The sequence below is a fragment of the Macrosteles quadrilineatus genome, unplaced genomic scaffold (assembly GCF_028750875.1).
Source record: "Macrosteles quadrilineatus isolate MER2022 unplaced genomic scaffold, UCM_ALF_1.0 Scaffold_9__3_contigs__length_116548681, whole genome shotgun sequence".
Lineage (NCBI taxonomy): Eukaryota > Metazoa > Arthropoda > Insecta > Hemiptera > Cicadellidae > Macrosteles > Macrosteles quadrilineatus.
In genome coordinates, this window is record NW_026542602.1 from 36,626,814 (window position 1) to 36,653,327 (window position 26,514).

The 26,514-nt window shown below is 34.0% G+C and overlaps 1 protein-coding gene across 1 annotated transcript in view; it reads right to left on the minus strand.

Annotated features, from left to right (window-relative positions):
• Positions 1–588: 588 nt before the first annotated feature.
• LOC129004435 (O-acyltransferase like protein-like) overlaps positions 589–26,514 on the minus strand; it is a 30,750-nt gene continuing 4,824 nt past the window's right edge. The window contains exons 5-15 of the mRNA XM_054433020.1: positions 24,436–24,653; positions 22,410–22,471; positions 12,275–12,456; positions 11,743–11,909; positions 9,087–9,255; positions 5,462–5,655; positions 5,040–5,184; positions 3,617–3,806; positions 3,189–3,331; positions 2,228–2,333; positions 589–1,659 (exon numbers count right to left, since the gene is read on the minus strand). Coding sequence (XP_054288995.1) covers positions 1,625–1,659; positions 2,228–2,333; positions 3,189–3,331; positions 3,617–3,806; positions 5,040–5,184; positions 5,462–5,655; positions 9,087–9,255; positions 11,743–11,909; positions 12,275–12,456; positions 22,410–22,471; positions 24,436–24,653 — 1,611 coding nt within the window. The 3' untranslated portion in view covers positions 589–1,624. The remainder of the gene's footprint in view (positions 1,660–2,227; positions 2,334–3,188; positions 3,332–3,616; positions 3,807–5,039; positions 5,185–5,461; positions 5,656–9,086; positions 9,256–11,742; positions 11,910–12,274; positions 12,457–22,409; positions 22,472–24,435; positions 24,654–26,514) is intronic.

Below are 26,514 nucleotides of genomic sequence, written 5' to 3' on the forward strand. Positions count from 1 at the left end.
TGATGGGTCATAAAATCCATCAGTTTGACTCGGTAAAAAACATTGTGTATTCGACATAAATTAGTAATTTAGATCAGCGCTGTTGGCGGCTCACTTCAACTACGAAAAATTTGATAAAAAACTGGCGACAAATTTGATAAAAAAACTGGCAACAAATTTGATCAAAAAACTGGCGACGAATTTGATAAAAAAAACTGGCAACGAATTTGATAAAAAAAACTGGCGACAAATTTGATAAAAAAACTGGCGACAACTTTAACATGGGAGTGGAATGTATAGTTGTGTTAATTAATATTCATAAAGGTATTATTTATTTATTTTTTGTGAGAAGTATACAATTTACTTATCCGTAAAAGATATAGTGTTAGGTATTTTTCAAGTTATCAAATATAGTTTTAAATTTTTAGCTCGGCAACTATATTAGCTCAAGTATCAATGTTATGATTTAAGTGATCAATTACAAAGCCTTAAGATCAAATTAAACATGCCATTTTCAGATTAATTGGAATTTGGAATTGAGCTTATTGGAGTTATAAAAAATTGAGTAGACTTAGACACAACACAGGATATTCAAAATAAATCATACACTAACCAACTTTATAATTGTATTATCTCCAAACAGTCCAAACAATTTCTAATATAACGCAGATTTGTAAAAATGAATGCAAACGACAAATAGACAAATCCGGCAAAAGCTTGTCTCTTTTGGTAAAGATTTTACTTAAATTGTTCCAAAATAGTATATTTCATCACTAGGGCGTAAAGTGACTCTTCAACCTGAGCTCAAGTTACACGACTGAGGCGAAGCCGAGGTCGGAAAATAAATGAGGGTTGAAAAGACACTTTTTACCTGTGCGATGAACTATAGTTTTTGTCATATTGCACGAATTATTTGAGCAAACCATGTTACAAAACTGAAATAATTTTCATTTAAAGATAACCTCTCAAAACTCTTCTAGTTTGTTTTCTCTTTAATTTGCTAATGGAAACAAGCAGCTGTTAAGTAAGTGATTCAATCATTCCGCCTATTGTGGTTGTGGTGCAACACCATTGATATGTCAAACTTTTGAAAAGAATGCAACACTAAAAGCTAAGACCTAACCTAATAAACCAATCTATAAATAATTTTGATTCATGCAATTGCTCATAAACAATTGTTGTAAATTTTATTTACTTTTACAAATTTACAACAGTTTACAACAGCCTACTTTAACTCCCTAGGAAACTAAAATGGTTTTTTACTCCACAAGGAGTAAACATTCTAATTTGGACCCAAATGCATGTATTAAAAACGGACATGTTTTGTATTTGCTGCAGTATGACGAAAAATGTTTAACCACAGAATGCTTATCAAAGAAGGATTTTTGTAGTTATTCATACATTAATTAGGTAAATATTTACTTAATCAATTCTAGCACAATTAATAGTTTAAACTTTACATAAATGATTGCAGATTAATCTTAAAATCATTATCTTTCAGCACAACTTTGAGGTAAACTTATTTGGATTTCTGATAAACTTTTCATAAATGCATCAATGATTGTTCATAAAAATCTAATAACAAATTAAATTTTACATTAACGTGAATCTTTAAAAGCTAACAGTATACTAGTTTTCAAAGTTGTTAACGTTGCTTTGGCTTTCGTTTCCTATAGTTACCTGCAAAATCAAAACATTATGTTACAAACTGATAAGTAACCGGACGTATGTTGTAGAAGTATACCGTACAAATCATTAGACCTAGATTTTATATCAAAATATTACGTTTTACAAATGCATTTAGATTTTATCATGGGCACCTGGTTTTATAACCTTTGAAGTAGGAAGAGTGTGGTTTTCAGATTAATTAACTCGATGTGGACAAGCGATAGTGTTTTGAAAGTTTTGATTCATCTTGACAAAATTGAAAATTTCTGCAAATTAATTGTACTTGTTGTGGATCAGCTGAGGACAATGTTATGATGAGTTTTAATCTGATAATGATTATTTTGAAGTTCTTATAACCAGAGGGTTAACTTTTAGAGAATCAACTAGCATAATTAATGGGGAAAACAATTAAATAATTCGACCACAATAGCTGCCATGATCACAGTCTCCTGCGACAAATTTAACTCAAACTTACTTAAAAATCTAATAAGTATAAATTTAACTAGTTCTGATAGTGTTTGAGCATTAATCTACCATTGAATCACTGGCTGAAACAAAATACAAGGTAAACACTACTTACCATCAATAATATGGTTGGCTAGCTTGTAAAACGGGACTTCTATAAAGGTGTGTAATATAATAGCGACAAGAAAGCTGATAAGTATATCACCAGCCAAGAGGAATATCTGGAACAAGTGTCAAAGATCAAATAAGGACATTTTCCTAAGGGGGAATGGGGGAGCTAACAGATATCTTCTGAGGTGCTCAAGGCTCCAATATCTGGTACTGGGAATTTAGGATAAGAACCTCGCCTGCAGTTAATTTTACGAGTAAATGAAAGCATATTTTTAGGAAATAAAGAAGCTGGGATTCTCTTTATAAGAACTGTACAACATACACATTTGTCTATACAGTCCTAATGTGGCTTTTAAGGCTTTTCATCAAAGCAACATTACCAATTCTTATAATTTTATTTTATGTGTTTTAACGCCAAGAGCAACTTTTATGATTTTTGGATGGCCAAACCCTGGTCCAGAATATCCATCTTGGGATGGAACCAGCAATCATCAGACTAAAGGTGAGTAGACTACTAACTGTAACCTGTAACCATTTTACTACCCAATAATTTTAAGAGTGGGGCGTTAAGAGCACTCCACTTTTCTTTTGCTGTCACATGATAGAGGAATGCAACAATGAATGAATAGCTATGCTTACGTACCTGCTTTTTACGGTTTTTTAAGAAACAACTTTTTTTACAAATAAAAAACTTACAAATTTAATCACATTTGTTATTACAATTTGAAAGTAAGCTTCTTCATTAATAAAAATGTTTAAATGTTTTAACTTTTATATTTTTGTGTAGAATATTTATGTTTTTTTCTGCAAAGGAAACTTTGATTTAATAATAACACAATAATTTTGTTGTTACAATTGTGACAGCTGACTAATGCCGTCACTAGCTAGCGACGTAGTGATCAATAGCTGCGAATAAAATCAACTCTAAACGTGACCTGATTCTTGTACTTATCTTGTTAAATTACCTGTTCAGTGAAGCTGAATACAATTGCATGTTCTAAGCTAAGAACTTGAATGACTTGAAGGCTGCTATGCACATGGTAAGCGCCGTAGCCAAGTTTGGCAATCACATGAAAACCTGACCAGGAGAGAAACTCATTGACTGAACCTGAAAGAAAATACAAATGGTTGTGAGCTATTTAACATTTCAAAAGATGGCGTGCTTCAATCTATGTTCATTAGGCAAGTTAGTAAAAATTTTTTCTCATTCTTCTTTCACGTTCCAACAGTTAACCGTTTTATTGAATGATAGCTGTTAAGTTGCTTTTATTTGCTTGGATAGTCATTTTCTCATTTTACAAGTAAAACACAAACTAAAAGAAAGTTTAAAATTTGAATTGTTTACCAGTCATTGTCATTGCTATTGAACCTAATGAATACAATTGTGTTTTACCTCCTGCCCCATAGTAGCATGCAAAGATAAACCAGGAAAAACAGGCACAAAACACAATGCGGGAGAAGGCCAGGTATAGCGGGTCTAACAGTGGCATAAACTCATGATCAGGTGACAACACCTCAAATGTTACTGCAGTGAGAGCAGCAAACGTTGTCAAACAAAGTATCCATCCGATCCAAGCTGATTGCTGCAACAAAAAACAGACAACGTATAGAGTCTAACAGTGGTGTCTACCCTCTTGAAAACAAATCGAGATCAAACTTAGATTTTCAATAAAAATAAAAAAGGTTTATTTTTTGTTCTCTAAGCAAATTTCTCATATAGGGAATGAGCTATTACCGTAGGTCTTGTGGTAAGACCTGGACCCAGGACCAATTTACTTTTTTGTTTTGAGGTCCCTAGAGGCTAAAAACACCATACGTTCAAATTCAAATATATATAAAAACAGTGTAGATGTTTATATCTATATGTGTACGTTAGCACGATAACTCAAGCAAAAGTGATCCAATTTTGATATTTGGTACAAACATGTAAACCTACATTCATTCGAATGAGTTCGCAAACCAGCAAGATCGGAATATGGGAACAGGGGTTTATGGGGGGGTTTTAGGTTAAATTAGGTATTCCCATTATTTTCACCCTAAAAACATAACATTTTGCAATTTCTTTCTCAACAATTTTGTAGGGCTTAAAAGAAATAATTTAGTATATTGAAACGTTGTTTTATGCCTAATGGTTACGAAACAAATTCCACAAAAGTGTAAATTTAGAATTGCCAAGTTATTCTTATGGAGAATGAATAAACTGTTGTAGTTTGCTTTTTTATGGATATATTTTAATGCAATTTGACAATTTGGTTTATTACATACAAAGTTTTCTCGAAATAGACCAAACGTCGCATATATGCGACAGTTCATTTTTGTTTGTTTTTTGAGGTGAAAGTAAGTAAAAAAAAAAACAGGTTATTCAAGAACAGTAACTGTTCTAAACTGTTTATAACTGAACAAATATAAAAGCTACATAGGATTAATGCAGCATACATACATACAGTGATGCAGAAAAGTAAAGACCTGTTTTTCCAAAATATCATATGACGTCACCAATCATCATATCCACAGACCAAGTGACGCAGTTGTGCGTCAGACATCTCTATAGACCACTGCAGGGAATTCAGTGCCTTCAAATAGACCGTTACAAAGATATAAGCATTTTAATAACATTAGAACCTCGACGCAAATATGCGACGGCAGTCTATGGGTGGTAACCGGCCGTCACATATGTGCGTCGCTGGTCCATGTGAATGAAACACTTCGTACTATTGCAGTAGCGAACGTGTTAAAACAAAGTTCATAAAAGACTTATGGTGGGTTCAAATATTAGCCAGCAACATAATTTAAAGCTTAAAAATACAAAATTTTACCTTGGATAAAGTGTATTGAGCTTTCCTCTGTTTAACGCAAAACATTATATATCCTAAGAAAAGACCCATGAAGAATGTAGATGCTCTGAAAACAGCCCCTCGGTAAAAAATAGGAATGTGAAGATCGGTTAATCTGTCTCCAAACCTGAAAAATATTATGTTAATTCCATCTAAATGCTTTGGAAGAAATAAGATTAACATTTCCCAAACCAAAGTGTGTTTTACTTTGAATTAGTTCACAACAGTAGATACATGTAAAAATCTTAAGCTACTTAAGGTCTACAGTCAATCCATTTGCATATGACAAATACCAAAGTTAATGTTAAATGTTGTAATGCCGTTGGTTGTTGGTTTTAGCATATTATCTTGATAAGTTATATGAAAACAAATTTTAACAGAATGATTTTAGTTTTTACACTCACATAATGCCATAGAAATATCCTGAAGAGAATCCAAAATAAAGAGCAGCAGCTGTTGTCAGTGCAATGGATAGGAGAGAACAAAACGCAATTGAGACAAATCCAAGTTGTGGTTTGCGGAGGAGAAGAAGAAGTGAAATTGGAGCAAAACAGTGAAACATGAAATCACAAGCGACATGCCAGCTTTCGCCAACACACTGGAAAATAGACATAAAACTTTCTTAGAAAGAGTAATTGTGGAGTAAAATAAAAAAAAAATAAATAAATGCGGTTTGACTTGAGGAATGAGCTCTTGCCTACTCACACATTAACTGACGGCCTGATTCTGGTAGTGTGTGAGAAGGAAAAACACTCTTGGCGTCGTAATTGACGGGCATCTGAATTTCTCAGATCATATCACCCAGCGAGCCTTAGGGAGACTAAGAGGTTTGGGCAGGTTCAGAGGCTTGTTGCCTGAGGCTGCAAAACTTCAGCTGGTACAGTCACTAATGCTAATACTGTCAGTATTTTACTACTGCTTTCCTGCATATGGCAACAGCATTTCTTGGGAAGACATGTGTCGGTTGCAATGTTTGCAAAACTCCGCAATCCGTTTCATTTTCTTTTTGAAAAAATTTGATCATGTCTCAGTCTCCGCCTTTCCAGAAGTAGCTAGTCTGCTTCCTGTTGAAGTCATGTGCAGGTTGTTGACGTGCTGAATGACCCACAGCCCAGACAGCACACTTTATCCCAGGGACATCCCATAGTAGTCCCATATGTCCGGAGAATGTCTCGGGATATGTACGCTAGCCTCAGGATATCCCGCAAAATCCCGGGGCGAGTACAAAATCCACAGGATATCCTACAATATACCGTAATGTCCCGGGATTTGTAAGTTAACCTCAGGATATCCTGTAAAGTCCCGGGATATGTACGGGATATGTAGAATGTCCCATGACATCCCGGGACATGTACAAAATCCACTGGATATCCTGTAATGTCCCGTAATGTCCCGCGGTAACAAACTGAAGAAAAAACTACTACCACTAATGAAATGTATATATAAATTTAAATGTTCAACGAGGCCAATATATAATCATTTGTTTTATTCACTAGCGCTTTCAGAAACTAGGTTTCCATCTTCAGGCTGTTTTTACACTAGTACAAAAAGTAAATATTTACTTAATAAATTAATTTTAAACAAAGTTAAAACAGATGATTTAAAAGATATTGGAAAAATACAAAATAATATTAGAAAAATTAATCTTTTGAATTTTGGATATACAGTATTACAGTGTTGTTCTTGATGTAATTATTTTCAGTAATTCCGAGTATATAATTGGGCCATCTTCATTATTTAAGAAATAATTTTGGTCTGTTTTTTCTATAAAATAAGATTCCCACGCATTAATGTTGAGGTTTTAAAATTTGTTTTAAAAGTTTAAGGTTTCCCAAATTGAAAATATGTCTTGTTAATATTGTGGATAGCAAGGGCTGACTTTACTTTACTGACATATTACTACCACTGAGTTAAGGAAAACTAGAGTTCTATCATAGTTGTGTGAAACGTGTTTTTAATTCTAACTTTAAATTAATAAAATAATCTAAAACTAATTTTAATCATACTAGTGTACCTGTTGCTCGAATTCGAGCAATTGCAAAGCATTACAGGCGTTATTTAAAGTAATTTCCGATGACTTTATAAGAGTCAACTCAAAGATTATGGAAATACTCAAGATGTACACAACAGTTAGATATAATAAAATTTTTCTTGTAAATATCTTATCTTTTTTCAAAAGCTGACCTTGTTTTTTAGTGTCTTCTACAAATGCAATAACCATCTACAATCAGCAAAAACCATTGCAAATACTTCATTTTGACAAATTTAGTAAATCACAATTTAAATATTAACAGCTGTTTCATTAAAAAGTAGTGTAAATGTATGCATATGGTCGTGATGTAAACAAATCTGAAGAGGGGACTTTAAAGGCCTCTGGGGCAGAGCCCCAAGGGAATTTACCTTCTTTCTCTTTTGATGGCTCATCTACAGACTAAGACCTTTCTTTAGAGACCCCTACCAAGTTTCTACGCCCAGCCGTTCTCTGAAATTAGCTGTGACAAAAACCCGTTTTTCCTCCATAAGAATAACATGGGATGGGAATTTAAAGGCCACTGGGGCAGAGCCCCAAGGGAATTTACCACGTTTCTCTTTTGATGGCTCATCTACAGACCAAGACCTTTCTTTAGAGACCCCTACCGAGTTTCTACGCCAAGCCGTTTTCTCAAAATAGCTGTCACAAAGAAAAACAGTTTCAAATTAATATATAGATAACAATCAATTATAACAGTGCTAATCTGATGGTAATTAAATAATCTATATTCAAATACCAGTATCCTCTCCAACTACCAGAAAAACAATTCAACTACTTGAGGCCTAAACAGATTAACAGAATCATATTATATACTGTAGTATCAAAAATATTTTAAGTATTGCGACCATTGCAACTGTCGGCTACTCTTTGACCACTTGAAAACACTCTAATCATCAAGCGCGGATAGATCAGGAGGTAAGGTATGAGGCTCACAAGGCGAAGGTACCAGGTTCGAGACCCGTCTGGGCCTAAAACTTTTTTCTCGTTTTTTTCTCCAAAATTTGTGTTTATTAACTATTTAATCAATTTACTCAACTGATAATTAAACTTTTCATACTAAATCTATATTATTTTGTGTTTTTTATGTTCAGGCCCAGACCACACTTTATCCCAGCGTCATCCCATAGTAGTCCCATATGTCCTGAGGACTACCCTGGGATGACCTCGGATGTCCCACGGATATGCTGTCACAACATCCCCGGGCGGGGACATTACGCATTCCTGCGGATATCCTGGGATATCCCAAGTTGACCATAGGACTACTATGGGATATCTTGCATATCCTGTCACAATACCCGTGGGATGTCCTGAGGAGAAAGTGTGCTGTCTGGGAGGGTGATGTTTCTTTGTAAGCCTGACTTTTTATGTGAGGATCAGTTGCTGAAGGTCTAAATACCGGGCACACATTTTGCAGTTCCGGGATTTAAACTTTCAGTAACACTTCCTTTACGTGAGAGGCTTTCTCTTCGTTAGGAGGTTTCCCAGCTCAGGACACGTCATGGTGGGAGGCTTCACCTCCCAAGAGTTTCTCTAGAGCTTGGGAGGAAGAGCTACTCATAATCAAATCAAATCAAATCAAATCAAATGTTTTTGCATCTAGCAAAACATCTAAAAAAATATGTTAAAAACAAATCAAAGTGTTGTCTAATAACGGCCAAATAGTAGAATAAGATATCTAGAATAGTAAAGAAAGTTGTTCTGAAAAAGCTGGTGTACCAGAGAAACGCTTGATAAAGAAATTTTTATTTACTTATTTACTCGCCAATATCTTCACATTGAATAATTCATTTTTGTTTAGTAAATGGTGGACCTACAGGTCACAGCATTTCTACATAGCTTATTGTAATTTGAGATTTTGAGGATTTTAATCTCGACTCTTTTTGGGTATCTTTAGGAATCTTTTTGTATTGCACACCTAAACGCAATATACTTGTCAATAGTGAAGTTACTTCTCCTAATTATAAAATGTAATTTCTAAAGGGCATAATTTGTCTTACCATGTATTGTGGGACAACCAAACCGCTGATGTGCAGTAAGCCGGCCCACCAGTTTACGTAGCATTTGTCCTCAAACTCGGCAATATTCCGCAACCACAGTGGCCCATGAGACATGTGTACCAACAGTGTAGCGTGGAACAGCATCACTGCTGCCAACAACGGTGTCAGTCTGTCTAGAGCACAGTAATGTAAGTTTTCTTTTCACTCACTCTGAAGATTTTAAACTACCTACTTACATAACCTCACTAGAAACATGACTGGTAATTTTGGACCCTGTTGGACATGAAAAGAAATTAAACGGTATGAGCAATCTGACACATACTTTCTGATGTAAGACTAAATTACTTACGTAATTCCCGTCACAGCTCAATAAAATATGTCTATTCAGGACATGTTTCGGTGTTAATTATTCGGTGTTATTGAGCTGTGACGGGAATTACGTAAGTAATTTAGTCTTACATTATGTCCAACAGCTCAGGGGCTACACACATGGATTTAAATTACATACTTTCTCTCATTAGCTTGTCAAAAACCTTTATCATGGGTAAGCGAGGAAAGTAACTATGATTTAATAGGTAAAATCACAAAATTTGCATTAACTTTTGAACGGTAATTTTCACAGCATTGGGACACTTTTTGGCACTATGTTGTTAAGGATAAGGATAATGACCATCTAATATTAATCAAAACCGGCTTCTTTTTCGAAAATATGATTATCTCTTATTTTATGGGAAAATAACATTATTTACAGTAACTTTTGAACCATAATTTTTACAGAAGTAGGATGTTTATCATTTTGTTCAGAATTTAAAGGGCTACAACATACTAAATTTGTATCAAAATCGTTCGGGGCCTTTTTTTAGAAAAACAAATTTATTCAGTTCTTTTATGGGTTTCGGTGGAAAAATAACAATTAAAAATCAAAATTTCAAAAAAATGAAAAAAATACCCGGAGATACCATGGATTAGTACCTACATACCAAATTTCATAAAAATTAGACCACAGGTGTAGTCTGTATTTCTGTACACATCCACACATACAGACACACACAGACATAACCTAACCGCTTTTTTGTGTACAGGGGGATCTAAAACGGATATATCCACTCAAAACTCAAACTCGAAAATGTTGACAAAAACAATACTTTCTCCATATACTGGTGTAGGGGAAGAAAGTAAAATTAAATTGGTCTTAGTATGGGAGCTAAGGTAGCTTATTCCTTATTTATGAAATTCACTATAAACATTTTATAAATTTTATGGTTAATGGTTTGATTTAATTTTAAAGATTATCTATTTGCAGAAAACCCACCCCGTACGCAACAGAGTACTGTGTGATATTGATATTGGTTGCTATTTCTGTGTACTATGACTGCACACACCGTAGCAGATGGATAGAGAAAACCAATACTTTGTTCTCCTGACTGAACTTGGAAACTTTTGCCACACAGAGACATGCACTTGACAGAACTTTCTTAATGTTTTAGCAGCTGCATACTATACAGTTCGTCAACTCCTTATAGCCTCTCACATATTAGTTATGCGGCGAACTAAGGTCCGAGGTGGAGTGGATAAGAGTCACTTTATCTTATATTCTTACAGTTACAATACAGTTGTGATGCATTTACTTTTTGGTTATTTTTTATATTATTTGTATAGATAGATTCAAATTAGAAAAAGTTAGCAGTTGGCATTTGGGGATCTAAAAACGTACACACCAAACAAACTTTTTAGGATGCAGAAGAAAGCCATTAGAGTAGGTCATCTCAAGCCAAAACAAAACAATCATGCAAGCAATTTTCTTTCTGAAGCAGGACTTTTCCGTCTATCTTTTCCGTCTATTTACATTTTTCATACACTGCTTTTTCTTAAGAAAAACCTTGAAATTTATCAGCATCTTGTACCAAATTGAATATATATAAAACAAGATCTACTAATACTTTTTTGATTGAACATTCCGTGACACAAAACTTCATTTTTTTTTTCATCAGATGTTTTACAATTCTGTCATTTTTTTAATGGCTTCCCAAATGATCTCAGGAGTGAAATGGACTTTCCTAAATTTAAGAGCCAGCTTAAAGAGTTTTTAATTTGTAATCGTTTTTATAGTGTTGTGTTAAGGATTTAATTTGTTAACAAAAACAATAACATATTGATTTTGTAGAGTTATTGATTGTAAAGCTTGCCAATGCCTGTATTGAGTTTAACGGCAATAAATAGCATTTCAATTAATTTAATTTAATTTCAGTTTAAAAAAAGACATACTTAAAGCTGAAATAGTTATCAACAAATACTTGATTAGTTCTATAATTTTTAACACATTTACAACTAGCCTTTCTACTGTATATCTGTGCTGGTTGAAGAGAATTTCTTCAACCTACTCTCTAAAAATATCAATTACCACAAAATATCAGTATTATCATTTACTATTGGATACTGAAGTTGTATCAATATATAGTCAAAAGTATTATGTTTTGTGTCTTTTATTGTGTATATATTAAAGCCACTGCACTAACTAGCTATACTCTTTAAAAAATCTGTTTAAAATAGCCAAATGGCATTCCTTTAAAATATAACCTAGTATTAGTATTTGTGTAGGCCTAAGCTTAACAATTTCAACGAATAGTAAATTAGCACTAAATTTGCCAATAATTACCTGAAGTATCTTTTTAGGCAGAAGTTGAAATAATCAAACTTTTTCATTTTCTGATTTCTTAAAAAGAAATTGAAGCTTAGAACACATCCACCGATGAGGAAAAATAGGTCAACACCTTTGGCTTTTAGTAAATCAAAGAACACTACCGGAAAGACCGATCCTAGCACCTGTGGGAAAAACTTGTTGTTAAAAACAGAAAAATATGTTTACGAAACACTAAACTGTTTTAACGAACTTCCCACGCAAGGATTTAGTCCAGAAAACAGCTGTTTGCCACCAGCTTAATCATATGGGGTTTCATTACGTACTACTGTACTGTAATGAGTTTTTACCGGACACCAACCAGCTGAATTTTAAAATTAGAATGAATATGAATTAAAATGAATGAGTGTGCAATAGTAAAACTACATTAAATTCTCAGACATCCAAGTATTTGGAAACATAAAATTTGATTCTATACTAAACAATTGTTATCTACTAGACAGCAAGGGATTATTCTGGTATATTTTAAGTCCTCAACTTTTATTCATACCTCTACTATGGTGAGAAGACGGTTGGTTGGTGAAACCCAAATTAGGAATGCTCGATGCCCAGATATTATTAAAATAGCCAATAGAACTCGCAGACCGTTCAAACAAGAGATTTCAGCTGGGGTCGCTGTTGTGTCCATTAGTTCTCGGAAGTTTGTTTGGAAAGTAAAGCACGATAACCAGCCTGAAAAATGTAACATTTAGCAAGGAAATTGGAGTTCAAACACTGTATGTACTGGCAACAATCAATGCTGTGTGCTTATTTGTAACCCTGATATTTGTCAACCACAATGTAATAACTTTGCTACATTATTTGGGCTGAATACACATATCAAGTGTAAAGGCTACAAACCATATGCAAATAGCTTAGTGGTATGTATTAATGAATTAATCTCTAATAAAAATAATTATAATATGCTGCCTTTATAAAATCTGAAGAGTACTTTGATGTGATCTGAGATTTTGGTCAACCTTCCAAAAAGGGTTGCACAACTTTTTAAAATTTTTTAGCTATTTACAGGTCTATTGATTAGTTTTACTACAGTACTGTATATTACTATAAAACATATGATATTTTAAACATCATAGTGCAGGCTCATATGTAATAAAATTAGGCTTAGCGCGTTTTTTTTTTTTTTTTTTGTTAAAGGCAAAAACTATATATTTCAAAAATTGATATAGTAAGTAAAATAACCTCGCCCCAGCAAACCTGCAGACTGAGCGAATTTCCATCTACCTGGCTGGAATTCCACTAAATTATTCCCTTAAAATTGTCAGATTTATTTCCTATTTAAATATCATTAGCCTAATTTTAATTAGTACTTAGGTTTGCTGCTACAGGGAAGAAAATGGGGGTTTTTAAATTGAAATATTGATAGCTTAGTATAAAGTAAACAAAATTACCAAACTTCATAAAAATATGCCCATAGACAAGCAAGCTACAACAGTTTATTTATTCTCCATAAGAATAACAAATTAATTTACACTTCTTTGGGATTTTTCCCGTAACCGTTAGGCATACAACAATGCTTCAACATACTAAATTATTTGTTTTTTTGAGCTCTACAAAATAGTTTCAAAAGAAATTGCAAAATTTTATGTTTTGCAATTTTATGTACGATTAAAGTGTCAAATTGGATGCATTGCACGACGTCCAAGTGCCACGACGTCCAATAATATTTATTCAGTGCCACGACGTCCAAAACATAATTTTTGAGTTGTTGCACGACGTCCAAGTGCCACGACGTCCAAAAGTACAGTAACTGCCAAAAATATAGTCTTTCTACAAGCTTTGGACGTCGTGACACTTGGACGTCGTGAAACAACGCACTATAGAATTGTAAAAAAGTTACATTTGCGGGAGTGTTGCACGACGTCCAAAGTCGCTGCCAGTTGCACGACGTCCAAGTGCCACGACGTCCAATAAATATTTGACTGTTGCACGACGTCCAATATAGCTCAGCGCTGTTGCACGACGTCCAAGCTCCTTCATGATGACCGGTTACGATGACCGGCTACTTGCCGAATAGTGTTCTCTCGTGTAAAATGCTTATGGAACGTTTATTAGTTATATATACATGGGTATATGTTCTTGTTCAGAAATATATATACTATGAATATTTGAACCATTAATTGAAACATCATAAAGTAAAAAAACATAAAAAGAAAAAAATAAACAAGGCAACAGTTGGAAAACTATAAGGTTTACATGGTTTGAAAAATGATGACATTTTCTTAACAACCGATCAACGTCATTATGTTTGGAGTAAGCTTTTAAATACTTATTTTTTCAAGACTAGATGAATGTACATTGATCAACATGATCTTTGAAAACTATTTTTTATACCCTCATTTTAATTTTTACTAGTATAAAGAATAGAATGCCTTTTTTGAACTGTTTTTAGGCTTCAATTAAATGTCTTTATGTAGCAAATATGTTTGTTAATAGTATTCACTTAACATTGACTTAATTTCATTTCAATAAATTTTGTGTTTGTGTTTTGCTACACCACTTATTAAATTGCAACCAATGAGAATCTATATAAATAAAATTGGTGTTTTGTCTGTACATTGCTCAGAATCATTCATTTGTAGGTTATTTTTACGTTTTATACATTAAAGAAGCCGAAACAAGTCTCATCTAAATTTCTGTCTGTCTGTCTTCCTGTCTTTCTATAACACTCAAGATGACATTTTACGCAATCTTCTCCAGGAAAACGAGAGTACCTATCAAGATCCAAGTCATTTTAATGTATTCACTGGATTGGCGATAGTGTCTTTAGCCATTAAAATATGGCCTCACTACTTAGTAAATAATATTACGGACTTTAAAAAATGCAGTTTTGTGCGATTTTTGTCAAGTTTTCGTCCAATTTTTATCACATAATGATCTATGAAATAACGAACAGCTGTTCGGATCAAGATTATTTTTTCTCGCTGTCACTGATATGTTTACAAATACCACAACCATTTCCGATCACGTTTTGAAGGCAAAGCCCATTTATCCAAGTGAGATTAAAATCGTTGTCTTACAAAACGGCTTTAATTAATCGCAAGTGGAATAATATAGTGAAACCGTAAATGAAATGTAATAACATCATCCAGGTTAGGAACCAGAGATTCTTTGTGTACCTATAAAATTGTTCTTGAGTTTTGATAACCTTGAATCGGTTGAGTAGTATTTGCGCCGAGTAGTATTTGCGCCGCGTAGCACCAGCGCCGCGCCAGCTAATTAAATGAGGGTTAGCAGTTTTGACAGGTTAACAAAGGCGGAACCAATCAACTGCACTAATATGATTATTGATGACGTAGTTCCTACCACATTTTACTTTCAGCGTAAAGTGGTTGCATGCAGTCACCTCGTGATCCGTGCTAATGGTTACACATACATAATTTTAAATCTAATAACTGCAAAATTTATGCCACCACAAATATCTGCAAATATTGTTCACTGGTTGACAACAATACACAGTATACTCCGCCGTTTCAGTATAAAGGCTACCTAAAACCAATTAATTACCAATAACTCAAAAGAGAGGAAATTACGAAAAAAATTAGTTTGTTTCTGTACCAGTTTTGGCAGTTCTGTATACATCGCGGTTCGTGAAGCCTGGGAGTTGAGACAGGCCTTACAACAATTTAAGTTTATCTTAAGTCTAGAAATACTGTACAAAATAACTCTCTAAAACGTGTAGTGGCAATTACCACAAATATACCTCACTTTAGGCGTATTTCCCCATAAGAATAACATGGAGATAATTTTTTTGCCACTAATTCCAAAAATCCTGATATTTGTCTACATATCCCTACATATAATCCTCATATACTATATTCGGAATCAAGCTAAAAAGCTAATTCTTTCATTTACTGACCCATTAAATATAAAGTACAGTAGGTATAATATAACCTCAATTTAGGCACTTTTTCTCCTTAAGAATAACATGGGTGAGTTTTTTTAGCCATTTTCTAATGACCCTGCTTTCGGCCTATACAAGCCCATGCAAATGTTCAATACTATTATACAACTCAATAAACATTACAAATCCCCATCCATTTCCCACGAATATTTTAAAAATCATCAACTTGACAGTGCGAGATTTGCACGTGAACTCGGGCGTGCTCCCGGCCTATGCTTATCGCTTCTCGTACGATTTTGATTAAATTTGGCATGAATGTGTAAGGTTGAATCACCTGGATTAAGTTTACGAACCACCGATATTGGAATGAAACCTGTTGCTATTTGCCTACACATATAGGTATAATATAAATAAATTAACGATACTAACGTCTTCTGTACCATAATGTTAAATTCGCAAAAAATTGATGTTATTACCGTAGGTGGCACCGTAAGACCTAGGCCCGTGACCAATTTACTTTTTCATTTTGTATAGATTTATATACGTCCGTGAACGCGATAACTTGAGTAATTTTAGTTTGCTTGTTTATGGATATATTTTGATCAAACTTTGCAAATTTATTTATTTTATACTAAGCTATTCATGTTTTACTAAAACTCCACTTTAATAGTTTCCTTGTAGCAGCTAACCTAGGTACTCGTTAAACCTAATTTTATTTACATACATTCAATTGAAAATCAATTCAGACAAATAGAAATTCACTTAGTCGGCAGGTTTGCTGTGGCGGGGGTATTGTCTGTTTAGTTAAGTGTTATCACACAATGAAACTGTGAACCTGATACCATAAGGTTTTTTTTGTGAAATAACTTTTAACCCGTTTTGATTAACCAATGTTTTCGATTTAGGTGTCCTTGTACATCTTATGATATAGCAGACGGACGAATGGTAGCTAAAAGTGTCAATTTGGGCTTGCCCCCCCCCTCAAAGTTATTGATTTATTTACATGGTTAACTTTTTTAGAACCTGTAATTATGACAAACCTTTTTATAATGGGGTTTTATGTATGAACCCGTGATCCTTCACTTCGATGTATAACCTTTAGATAGCAAACAAAAGACGAAACCATATGGGTCTAAACTATATAACGTTTTTAATCACCAGTTGTAAAAAGCCTTTTTAGTCCCTAGGGAGTACAAGTCAACTGTTGTGAACAGTTGTAAATGTCGATTGTAAGTAATTGCATGGTTCGACATTATTTATCGATTCATTTATTCGGTTAGAGGTTTCAGAAAGGTTTTATTGTAGCTTATTGTTGCATTCTTATCAATTGTGCGACATATCGATGATATAATGTAGGCTACAGAATTGTAGTAGACGAAATGATTGAAAACTGAGCCCTTCTTTGTGGATTCTACGATGTTCATTTTGCTAAATTCTACTCAAAACTGACAATGACAACACCATTGAGTGACCAAAGGTAACATTAGGGAGTGGGTTACTACGAAAGGTATGGGGATATATACCCCTAGCAAATCCCCCTAATACCAATATGACGAGCTGTTTGCATTCCACATAGCACCGCAGACTATCCTGGTGCAACTATTTTCAAAAAATTTCATAGGAAAACAAAAGTCCCCCTTTCTCCTAAATTAGTAATGTGATAAGTAGAAAATATCTACTGGTCATAATAATTATAGCTCAGGAAAAATATCTATACTAACTCAATACTGCATGTGGTGGTATACAAGTGTTTCATCATTTTTTTTGTGCAACAGTGCACTACTAGTACAAGTTAATTAGGAGTATGGAAAACGACACTATTTACAAGCAACTCAGTCAAGTAATGTGTAAGTAATTATGACCCTCGTCACTTCTGCATCATTGAACTAATCAAACTCCGCGGCGCTGGAAGCACGGTTTACTCCGCGGCGCAAATGCTACTCGGCGCAACTGCTACTACACGCCTTGAATCAGTGTTGTATAGGGCTGGGAAACTTGAATTTATTAATGATCGTCGCCAATACCTTACTAACTCATTGACGGCGCTTCGATGGTGGTTGTGTAAAGTGTAAAGTAAAAAATCACAACTGCAGTGGGTGATTGTAACAGAGGTTTACGGTTTATGGATGATGCTAAACTCGCTTTTCCAATGTGTCACTTTCTGTTCCTACTCACCGTATGATGCAATCGCTGGACCATACAGCCAATAGGCCCATAGCCCATCTCTTGGGTACTTACGCCTACCCAATTATTCATAACAACCTTTTCGACGACAATCCTTGTTACCGGTACTTTTCCCTAGAATACACGGCCTCCCTACTTAAGAAATAAAATTACAAACGTCCAAAAACCCAGCATTGCGTGATTTTTGTCACATTTCATTCTAATGTTAAAAGATATACCAATCATTGTTTAGAGAATAGGCCTGCGTAATCTATTAAATAACAAACAGTTGTTTTTATAAGGTTGTTTTTTTCAAACTGAATAAGTTTACATTAAAAGTTGTTTACGAATAAAGCAATTAATGGGAAATAATTTTGATTGCCGATAACTTTTCACGAGAAAATCCAAAACCAAGAAATCAATAACCTTGGGACTTGATTAACGCATTTAATTTGTCGGACGTAATTCAACTGTAAACGTTGGTTTTTGGTACTGGTTTTGTTTCCTTAGAACCGTTGGTAGCAGCAAGAATAATTTTTACGTACCAACACATCACTGTAATTTACAAATTAGTTATCGTTGGTGTTGCACCTTATTTATACAGTGGTATCACAGCCTTATTCAATTTAATTGATGCCTTAACTGTATAAGTTTTGCTTTTTCTGTCTGTATTCCAAAATGTTAGTTTATGCTAAGAAAATGATAACTCATTTAAGTAAAACATTTGTTTAGCAAACCATCATGAATTGTTTACGATTTACGTTGTTTATGTATCAATAGTTCGTGGCCTATTTTGGTAATTTTTATTATAGGTTAAATTACCATTACCAATCTAAATTGTCTATAGTACTTCATTTTATAAAGTAAGCCGTCATTTCGACAGCGTTTCGGGTCATCTTCGGTCCAAGCAAATATAAATTGTTATGATAAAATTTGATGACATTGACAAAGATTTCAAATTCTAATTTTATATGTACTTTGTGGTATGCTTAAAACGTAGCAAATTCCCTAATTAAGTTCTGTATTTTTGTGTGTATGTCTGTTGGTAACGCATTTATGTCCTTATTTCTTAGTGTCACGAAAAGGACAAGAGCACCTTGATAATGAAAATGTCAACACGAATAAAGTGTTAAATGGTAAGGTTGAGGTAGTACTTTAAATGCCTTTAACCATTGTGGGAAGTAACTTTCAACTATAGGCCTTAGGGCTATGCCTCATAGATTTGTTTTGGCTTGAAACTGTCAGATACTGTATTTGCGAAGGTTTATATATAATAGTTTTGCCAGCATATCTGAAAATATGCAAACCAACTGCTTTTCTTAATATAAGAAGGTTTCAACTGACTACTTTAAGATCCCCGTGCGTAGAACGGGCACACAGCTAGTATCATATAAATAAGTTGCACACAGGGTTCTTTTGTTTCCCCAACTCTAAAATACAACGCACATGAATTGAAAATGTTATAGGTTTAATAGTACTGTAGCGAATCGAATATCAATAAAGTTAACGTATAACAATAAATTTACATATTCCTAGATTATAATTGAATGTGTTTACGAAGGAACACCACAACCTCAAAATTCAACATTACAGTATATTTACTCAAGATTTATTGTTTTCATATAGCACAGTTGACGTTGCCAACTAGCGTGGGAGCGGAAGTCCTGATAAAGGCTGGTTCTCGGAAAAGTAATAAAATAATAAAATTGTAGTTTGAATGTACAATGAATGTTGAATAGTACAAACTGCAAAATATGTGTCAAAGGTCTGATTAGACCTTCCGAGATTTAGACCTTCAGCAACTGATCCGTTTTTTACCTTCCTTTAATTTATTCTTTTTCATGTTGTGCTTCATGTAACATACATAGACTAGAGGGCCGCTCATGCCCTTGACAAATAAATTAACATTTTCGCACTAATACAAATCAATATCGTCATTAGACAAGAATTAAAACATAAAATTTATAAACAAAACCTACCACGGCATAATCTTGAACAAGTATGCCTACAAACCTACGATAAGCATGTTTGTTATTATTATACTTAACCTACAAATGCTATGACTTAGGGCATACGTGTTTTCCTACATAAAACATGCGAACTAATTGCGAGTGCGACGTGAACTTAGAAAAAGACTAGTAAGAATTTACAACTGTGAATTTCTCAGAATTGATTGACAGTTCAGATGAACCTTTGGCCACAGACTACGGAAACGTACAGTATTATTGTATTAGTATACTGTATTTGTATTATTGTGTTACTAGCAGAGTACCCGTCCTTCGTACGGGGTTGACATATAAGTATAAATGCTTATTGCAGTTATAGAAGAGGACACGATTTAAAAAAAAAAAAAAAAAAAAAACTGGTCTCTTAATTTATACGGTATCCTATTGTGTAGCACACATCTACCATAGTCCTGATGTTCTTGTACCTAGACCATGAAAAAAGTAAAGTTCTCATTGTGTACCACAACTTTTTTTGCTAGTTGGTTCAAATTAGCTGTGGTCATTAATGCAAACAAACAACATAATAGTGCTGCACCCTGTTTGGCAAGCCTTATAACTTTTTAATGCTGTTTAATATCATAGAACCAACTTGTACAGTTGAAACGGCTGACAAAATTCTTTAATTTTTTTAAATATGAATTCTCATAAGGTTAACTAGAGAAAGTCCAGAGCCAGAGCCACCGGGGCGGAGACTGAAAGAATTTTTGAGGTAAGAATATGTTAATCGGGGATGTCATCTATCATCATACCAAATTTCAACCTTGTCGGTTTAGTATTTTTCGCGTTTGCTTGTCACAAACATCCATCCATCCATCCATACATCCATGGTTTGCACTGTAAACAAAAAGCTATCACAATAGTTCCATACCGACAAATAGGAAAAATAGGAAAATATAAATAAATATGGAAAAAGGGTAATTTTCTAACATATTTTAGTGAAATTATATAATCAGGCAAATGGAAATTCAGTCTACAGATTTGCTGTGGAAGGGGGATTATATTACGGTTTACACAAAAATAAATCAAAACATAAACCTCATAACACTCAGGAAAAGGGCCTAGGTTGATAGGGCAATGATTATAGAATCCTAATTATTTCCTATATCCATGATGAATGATTTCTTTTAAAACGAATTATTCCCACTGTTTCACAGGAAACATTTTTAACCATTGTAGTAACATCATTATAGCTTAAAAAGTTGATAGTTTACATAATATTTAGCACATTTGACGGATAAAACTTTTTTGAATTCGTCATATTATAAGTGTATGAAAATTCATATATCTGTGTATCAATATCTACTTATCTCATTTCTGTTCAATGGAAGTTATACAATTTCAATGATACCGGTACTTAAATGGGAAGTCTTACAGCTGTTATAAAACTGTGCATACATTTTATCTTACGAGTAAATTTGCTACCAATTGATATAGTATGACAATTCTATTCTACTGCAGTACTTAGAATTCTACCACTACTCACATTAAACCAACCATATTTACTTTTGGGCTAGTGATTAATTTATTGTATTAATCATACAATATAGTGAATAGTGTAGGTAGTCATTTATTTATTTCGTTTCTATGACATAGCTCTATTTTGTAGAAATCAATTATGCAATCATAACAACAGAAATACTGCATCATTACATTTTACGGTGACATAGTATTTATTTTACATATAAAAAATTTTAGCTAATGCAATAATTAGTTCAATTAGAACCATTGAATATTGAATAATTTAAACGATAATCGAAGACGAAGCGGTTGACAACTTTCAAACAGTTGACTAGGAATAGTTGCCTTCAATAATTGCAATGCGAACTGTATGCACTGAGGTCGGCAAACAGTGTTAGTGTTCACAGTGTGCAGGCACTTTGGACGTCGTGGCACTTGGACGTCGTGCAACAGTCAAATATTGATTGGACGTCGTGGCACTTGGACGTCGTGCAACTGGCAAAGGCTTTGGACGTGGTGCAAATGATACGTCTTTACAATTATATAGTGCGCTGTTTCACGACGTCCAAGTGCCACGACGTCCAAAGCTTGTAGAAAGACTATATTTTTGGCAGTTACTGTACTTTTGGACGTCGTGACACTTGGACGTCGTGCAACAACTCAAAAATTATGTTTTGGACGTCGTGGCACTGGAAAAATATTATTGGACGTCGTGGCACTTGGACGTCGTGCAACACTCCCGTCAAATTGCTGGGAATTGTGTCAAGTTTTCATGGATATATGTTATATTGACCCTGGGTGGATAGGCTTGGCCATGTTAAGCATTTATTGTACAAACAAATTTACATGTATTTCTTATGGAAGGAGTATTTGAATAATATATTTATTATATCTTTTAAATGGTTGAACCGAAATAGTTCAATCATATACTTTCCTTGTTTGAAATTTAATCATCTTTGATTTCCTAATCTAGAGTATAGTATACAAAAGTTGATAGTTTTCAAGATATTTATGAAAAACTCAAAAATGGTACCTAAAAGCGGAAATTTTGGACACCATCTTGGATTAAAAAAAATGACACTCTAATTTGTTTTTTACTTACTATATCAACTTTCAAAATTAATTCCTACACTATTAATTCGTTTGCCACTTACCTGATTGAGACCTTAATAATGAGGCAAGAAGAACCAGTGCTGCGATCAAGGCAAATAAAAATCTGAAAGTGTGGGTAAATATGTTAATTTCAAATGTTAACCCATTTAAAATTATGGTGAAATATTGAACCAATATATTTCAATTGGAAGAAACTATATTTGTTATTAAAGTGAAGAAATTATAGTTTCAAGGATGTTTATATAGTTCTGATTTTCCTGGAAATGCTTTCTACTGTTAAAATGATACAAAAATAAACATTAGTAGAAACGAAATTGAAAGAGCACGGTTAGAACGCATAAACATTTGTCCAAAATAATTGATGCAATATATTGATGAACTTCTGTGAGTTGAATAAATTGTAGTTACAATCAGCTGTGATTTCCAATAATTGGGCTGTTTTGGATAGTCTACAAGTTTTTACCTAACCCGCCATGTTAAACTTCCCTATCCCAAGTGTGATGTATACAACATCTTTACTTCACGAGTGATGTAAAGTTGAAAAAACTCACTCGGTGAGGTAATGAAACCCATTTAAATAACATTGAGTGTTAACTTAAAAAATATACCTCTATGGAGCCGACGTTCAACCCTAGAAATCAGCTGTGCTCTTGAATTTTATTGTTATGCTTTGAAGAATTTTCCTAACTAGCTTTTGTTTGTAATGCACGTTGAGTGCAATAGATGAGTGAAATAGATAATGAAAAATATTGTTTGTAGCCTCCTGTATATTGTCGGGTCAGGTAAAATCTTGTTCGTTACACGTTACGCAAGAGCTTGTTTACATCACTTAGGAGAATTATGCAACGAGCGGAAGCGAGTTGCACAACATTCACTTTCATGATGGGTTAGCCTCTGGATAGTAAATTGCAATATAAAAATGGTTTATTTTACCTCTTTGCCTCAAACGATCCGTGTGTAGTTAGTACAACTACAGCTGTTTCATACCACCAGGGTACATCTTCAGGTTGTTGGTAGAACATTAGATAAAACAGCATTCATTCATAGATGAACTTGTCGAAATAAATATGTATATGTTCATCTATGAATGAATGCTGTTTTATCTTATGTTCTACCAACAACCTGAAGATGTACCCTGGTGGTATGAAACAGCTGTAGTTGTACTAACTACACACGGATCGTTCGACGCAAAGAGGTAAAATAAAAAATTTTAATATTACAACATTCACCTGCGTGATGTAAAAACGCTATTACTACACTTGTAATGTAAATAGCTATTTTATATCTACTAGTATTATACCTGCAATGTATAGTTGCTTGTGGTGCTAGGTTTGTAAAATCTTAGTATTTCGTAGATGATTGTTGAACAAATGAAAATACTGGCTAATGTCTTAGATGTGTCGCAACAATTGATCTTTGGGGCAAGCTATAGTAATTTAAGTCCTCAGTTTAGTTGAATTGTACAACGATGACTGGTGTGTGATGGGGCGGGCTCTGTTTTTTCAAAATTACTATGTATTATTAAGCGAGGACTCTGCTTTTATGAGATGAAGGTAATCATTCCCACACTACAAAATTTAAGACTACACTAATTAAAGTTCGCCAGTATTTTCGCAAAATCATCAAAATGATCACTAGTAAAAAAAATAAAAAAAACAAAAAAAAAACAATATTTTATCATCTACTTTGACTGAGAAATCCTATTTTCTAGTGCTAAGTGCTTAGATGTCTTCATATTTATTCTTCAGCAACCATTTTTATAATTCACTCCCACCATAGACAATTAATTTTGCTTAGCCTTAAAGGCAGTACTGGTAGTAGAACAAGGCAAATCATCAGTATATGGAACATTCTCTTAAAAATACTTTCATACCGGACTTCAAAAGTATTTTCTTGAGAGAGAGAAAGAAAAGAGAGAGAGAGATAGAGTAGCACGGTCGCCTCGTACGCAATTGTTGCGGCGGCCCCGTGAAGCTCATTTCGGCGGCAAAATTCCAGTCTGATTATTCTCCATAAGCATTTAGCTTCTTAAAGGGTTTGCATTCATTGTTTTCACACTTCACTTACATAGCAACATAGTCTTTTGTCCTGAAAGGGATTCCTTGTGGTGTAGAACAGCTGATTTGTTTGATATCAGTTGACAAACTGAGTTCTTCTAGATAAGACTTTGCGCTAACTCCCAGAGGAGCCAGAATGTGGTTGATATGTGTGATGACATCTAGGTCTGAACAAGACGACGGAACACAGAGGGAAATCATCAATTCTGAGTCAATAAAAGGCAATGGCTGTAAAAAATGTAATAATATTAATTAGGCAAATCAAACTTTAAATTGTTTTAAAACAACAGTTGTATACGGACTCATTAGAAGTAATACACAGTGTTTTTATGAGAGACTAACAATGGATGAGAATCGGCAACTGAGTGGTTTTTGCTCGCCTACCTCAAGGTTGCTGATTCAATCTTATACGTAAAGTCAGTGGTTTCAATACTCAAAACTCAAGTAAGTTGTTAAAGTAGTAACTAAAGTAAATAGAGAAGCAGATTTTAGTCAAAAGCGACGTAAGGTATTGGTATTTCACTTATTCTACACTGATCTTCCATTTATATTTGAGTCAAAGTTCTTAGTTGCATTACATAATTGGGGTAGACTATAGTAAATTATCACACATAATTGTACACAATGTTACACACAGAACAGAAAAGTATTGTGTACAGAGGAATAATGATTACAGTTTGTTAGCGTGCCTCATTGGCATTAGATACTACAAGGTAACCTTCTTATGTTTAAAATTAGGGTGGATTTCATACTTTAATACTTTTAGTGTACGTTTTACCATTGAGTATACACATATGAGTGCGGTTGTATAGACACGCGTGCATACTCAATGGTTTTACTCTTTGGCATCAGTTAAGCACAAAAGAGAAGAATAATCATGAACAAGAATTTTCATGAAAAGGAACAGAGTCCTCCTCAAACCTACTCTGTGAAGAAGTGCTAAGTCAGGACAAAATGACGCTATGTTTTGTGTTCTTTTATTGTGTATATTGGATTTAATTAGATCCTGGATTCTGATTTTCACAGGTAAGCTAGATAACACGTTCGCTACTGCAATAGTACGAAATGTTTCATTCACATGGACCAGCGACGCACATATGCGATGGCCGGTTTCCACCCATAGACTGCCGTCGCATATTTGCGTCAGGGTTCTAATGTTATTAAAATGCTTATATCTTTGTAACGGTCTATTTGAAGGCACTGAATTCCCCGCAGTGGTCTACAGAGATGTCTGAAGCACAACTGTGTCGCTTGGTCTGTGGATATGATGATTGGTGACGTCATGATCGTTGGAAAAACTGGTCTTTACTTTTCTGCATTACTGTATGTGTTTGTTTGTGCTATGTATGCAGTATGTATGCTGCATTATCCTATGTAGCTTTTATATTTGTTCAGTTATAAATTGTTTTTTTTATAAAATCTGGTTTTTTTTACTTACTTTCACCTCAAAACACAAACAAAAATGAACTGTCGCATATATGTGATGTTCGGTCTAGTTCAAGAAAACTATGACAATTTTCACTATTGTCTTCGCTGTAGACCTGGCGTCGCAAATATGCGACATTACAAAGGGTTATAAAAAAAACAAAAAAAAAAACAAGAATAAATGATTTACAAACACGATTGTAGCGTATTACAATGTAAACTATCACTGTTTTACAGGTTTTCGCTCGTGGTCTGTGTGTACTGTTAAACAAGTGACAGCCGGTCTATGTGTAAGATTCAAATGTATACCTCGGTCTCAGTAGCGAACGTGTTAAACTCTATTCCTTCTCAAAAAATCCTTACTAGCCAATTGGTTTTCCTTTCAAATACAATTTTAAAATTAATCATGTGTTTATATCATAGTATGATATGTAGTGAATAATGCTGTTGCGATAGATGATCACAAATTGAATTCCTTTTTCTAATTAATTTGATAGAGATTCAACTATAATAATTTTAATGAATGTGTTAATGCCGCAACTGCACCAAATGATCAGAATGTAACCATGATCACTACATTACCGTGAACCGTGAAGGAAATCACGGGTAATAGGCTATATATATTTGACCATTTTATCAGTGGTAGAAGTTCGAATTTATAAAG